Consider the following 2,791-nt stretch of genomic DNA (forward strand, 5'->3'; position numbering starts at 1 on the left):
CATAGGAGCGAATCCCCCTGGGATCTGGGTTTGAGTTCTCCCCCATTCCCCCTGAGATTGGGTCCCCTGTTTCCCTCTCCCACGGGAGCAAGTCCCCCGTGGGAATGAGTCCCTCTAGAATCTAGGATTAAGACCCGTGTTCTCCCCCACTCCCCCCTGGAGCGCATCCCCGTCCTGCCCCCACTTCCCGTGGGAGCAAGTCCCTCCCCGTTCTACCTGCTGTCTCGGTGTTGATTTCCCTTGCGTTCCTGGTTTGGATTTATCACTGATCAGCTTGATCCCCTGGCCTTTGAGGGGTGGGGTGAGATGTTCCTGCACGAAGGATCACGCTCCCAGGATAAGGGACATTTGGGGCTGGGTTGAAATCCTCGACCCCAGACGGTCAGTGACCGAATGTGTCAGTGATGGGGAGAGATTGATTACTAGATGTTGAAGAGAGTGACGTATCGAGGGATATTTGAAAACTGCAGAGACGTGGCGATGAGATTAGAGATCAGCTGACGCAGCAGGCTTTTTAAAATGCACTTAGGGTTATGGGTGTCGCTGGCTGGACCAGCATTTATTACCCCCACTTTCAGTTATCCCTTGAGAAGGTGGTGGTGAGCTGTCGTCTTGAACTGCTGCAGTGCAGTTAGGGAGGGAGTTCCAGGATTTTGACCCAGCGACACTGAAGGATGGCCAATATATTTCCAAGCCGGGATGGTGAATGGCTCGGAGGGGCTCTTGCGCAGGAGATGGCGTTCCCATGTATCTGCTGCCATTGTGCTTACTAGATGGGAATGGTCAAGGATTTGGAAGGTGCTATCTGAGTTGGCTTGATTTTCTGCAGTGGATCTTTCTGCTGCTGAGCGTCGGTGGTGGAGGGAGTGGATGTTTGTGGATGTGGTGCCAATCAAGTGGGCTGCTTTGTCCTGCTTAACCATACAGCGCGGAAACAGACCCTTCCGTCCAACTCTTCTGAGCCACCCATCCCGGTTGGACCAAGTCCTGTTTGCCAGCATTTGACCTTTATCCCTCTTAAACCTCTTCTATTCATACGCCCATCCGGGTGCCTTCTAAATGTTGCAATTGTACCGGCCTCCACCACTTCCTGTGGCATACATGCACCCCATGACGATGTTACCCCTTGGGTCCTTTTTATATCTTACCCCTCTCACCTTAAACCTATGCCCCTCTAGTTTTGGACTCCCCTTGCCTCGGGAAAAGACCTTGGCTATTCACCCTATCCATGCCCCTCATGATTTTATAAACCTCTAAGTTCAGTTGGAGCTGCACTCATCAAATCAAACCTTATATAGGGGAGGTAATGGCCTAGTGGTATTATCGCTGGACTGTTAATTCAGAGACCTGGATAACATTCTGGGGGCCTGGGGTTCGAATCCCGCCAGGGCAGATGGTGGAATTTGAATTCAATAAAATATCTGGAATTAAGAATCTAATGATGACCATGAATCCATTGCCGATTGTCAGGAAAATCCCATCTGGTTCACTAATACCCTTTAGGGAAGGAAAATGCCATCCTTACCTGGTCTGGCCTATATGTGACTCCAGACCCACAGCAATGTGGTTGACTCAGAACTGCCCTCAGGCAATTAGGGATGGACAATAAATGTTTCTTGGCCAGCGACGTCCTCCTCCTGTTAACAAATAAAGAAAAAAAATTCCCTATCTTCATAATTTTCAACCTTCTCCCCCCCCCAACCCCCCTTTTAAGTGGAAACATCTTATTTATACCCACCCAATTGAACCTTTTTTTAGATTATTAAAGACCGCAATGAGATCACTCCCTCAGCTCAGTAAAGGCAAAATACTGCAGGTGCTGGAAATCTGAAACAGAGATAGAGACAGCTGGAGAAGCTCAGCCAGTCTGTGGGAGAGAGAAACAGATTAATGTTTCAGGTCCAGTGACCATTCTGAACAAGAGTCTTATTGAACATGAAACGTTGACTCTGTTTGACTCTCGCGCTCTCTTTCTCTGTCTCGCGCGCTGTCTCTCTCTCTCACCACCCCCCCCCCCCCCCCCCCTCAAACAGATGCAGTCAGACCTGCTGAGTATCTCCAGCCTTCTGCGTGCTTGTTTCGCCCTCTCCCAGCCTTCCTGTTTGCCCTGGCCGGCTTGTTCACAGATGTTTGTAACCTCCGAGGCTGTGATCGCATTGGAGCGGGGCGCAGAGGAGATTCAGCAGGTTGTGGGATGGAGTGGTTATCTATGACGAGAGAGTGGAGAGGGTCGGAGAAGGCTGACTGAGATGGATGAGAGTGTGCGGGGCATGGATGTGTATAGGAAGCAGCCATGCTCTTTCGTTGAAGGGTCAGTAACATAGGGACAGGAGCAGGCCATTCAGTCCCGTTCTCCCATTCAGTGAGATCATAGCTGATCTGTGGCCTGACTCCTTGGAGCTGCCTTTGGCCCCGATCCATCAATACCTTTGCGAAAGGGAAATCTATCAACAGGAGAGGGCCGTAAATTTCAGGCTAAGGGCAGGAGGTTTAGAGGGGACCTGAGGAAACCTTCCCTCGCCCAGAGGGAACCCGAAAACCTTTCAAACAGTATGTGGGTAAGCACTCTCTGTGTGGAATTGTTTGTACGTTCTCCCCGTGTCTGCGTGGGTTTCCTCCGGGTGCTCCGGTTCCCTCCCACAGTCTAAAGATGTGCAGGTTAGGGTGGATTGGCCATGCTAAATTGTCCCGTAGTGCCCAGCGATGTGCGGGTTAGGGTGGATTGGCCGTGCTAAATTGTCCCTTAGTGCCCAGGGATGTGCGGGTTAGGGTGGATTGGCCGTGCTAAATT

At 51.0% G+C, this 2,791-nt stretch overlaps 1 protein-coding gene across 2 annotated transcripts in view; it reads left to right on the forward strand.

The window, feature by feature from the left end:
- The first annotated feature begins 640 nt into the window (after positions 1 to 640).
- isg20l2 (interferon stimulated exonuclease gene 20-like 2) overlaps positions 641 to 2,791 on the forward strand; it is a 9,571-nt gene continuing 7,420 nt past the window's right edge. The window contains exon 1 of one of the 2 annotated variants that reach the window (XM_048620427.1): positions 641 to 798. In XM_048620427.1, the coding sequence (XP_048476384.1) occupies positions 700 to 798 (99 nt within the window). In that variant the 5' untranslated portion in view covers positions 641 to 699. Of the gene's footprint in view, positions 799 to 1,541; positions 2,559 to 2,791 lie in introns of those variants that run through there. The other variant, XM_048620428.1, reaches the window with a different exon arrangement.

This window comes from Rhincodon typus, chromosome 46, assembly GCF_021869965.1.
Source record: "Rhincodon typus isolate 14 chromosome 46, sRhiTyp1.1, whole genome shotgun sequence".
NCBI lineage: Eukaryota > Metazoa > Chordata > Chondrichthyes > Orectolobiformes > Rhincodontidae > Rhincodon > Rhincodon typus.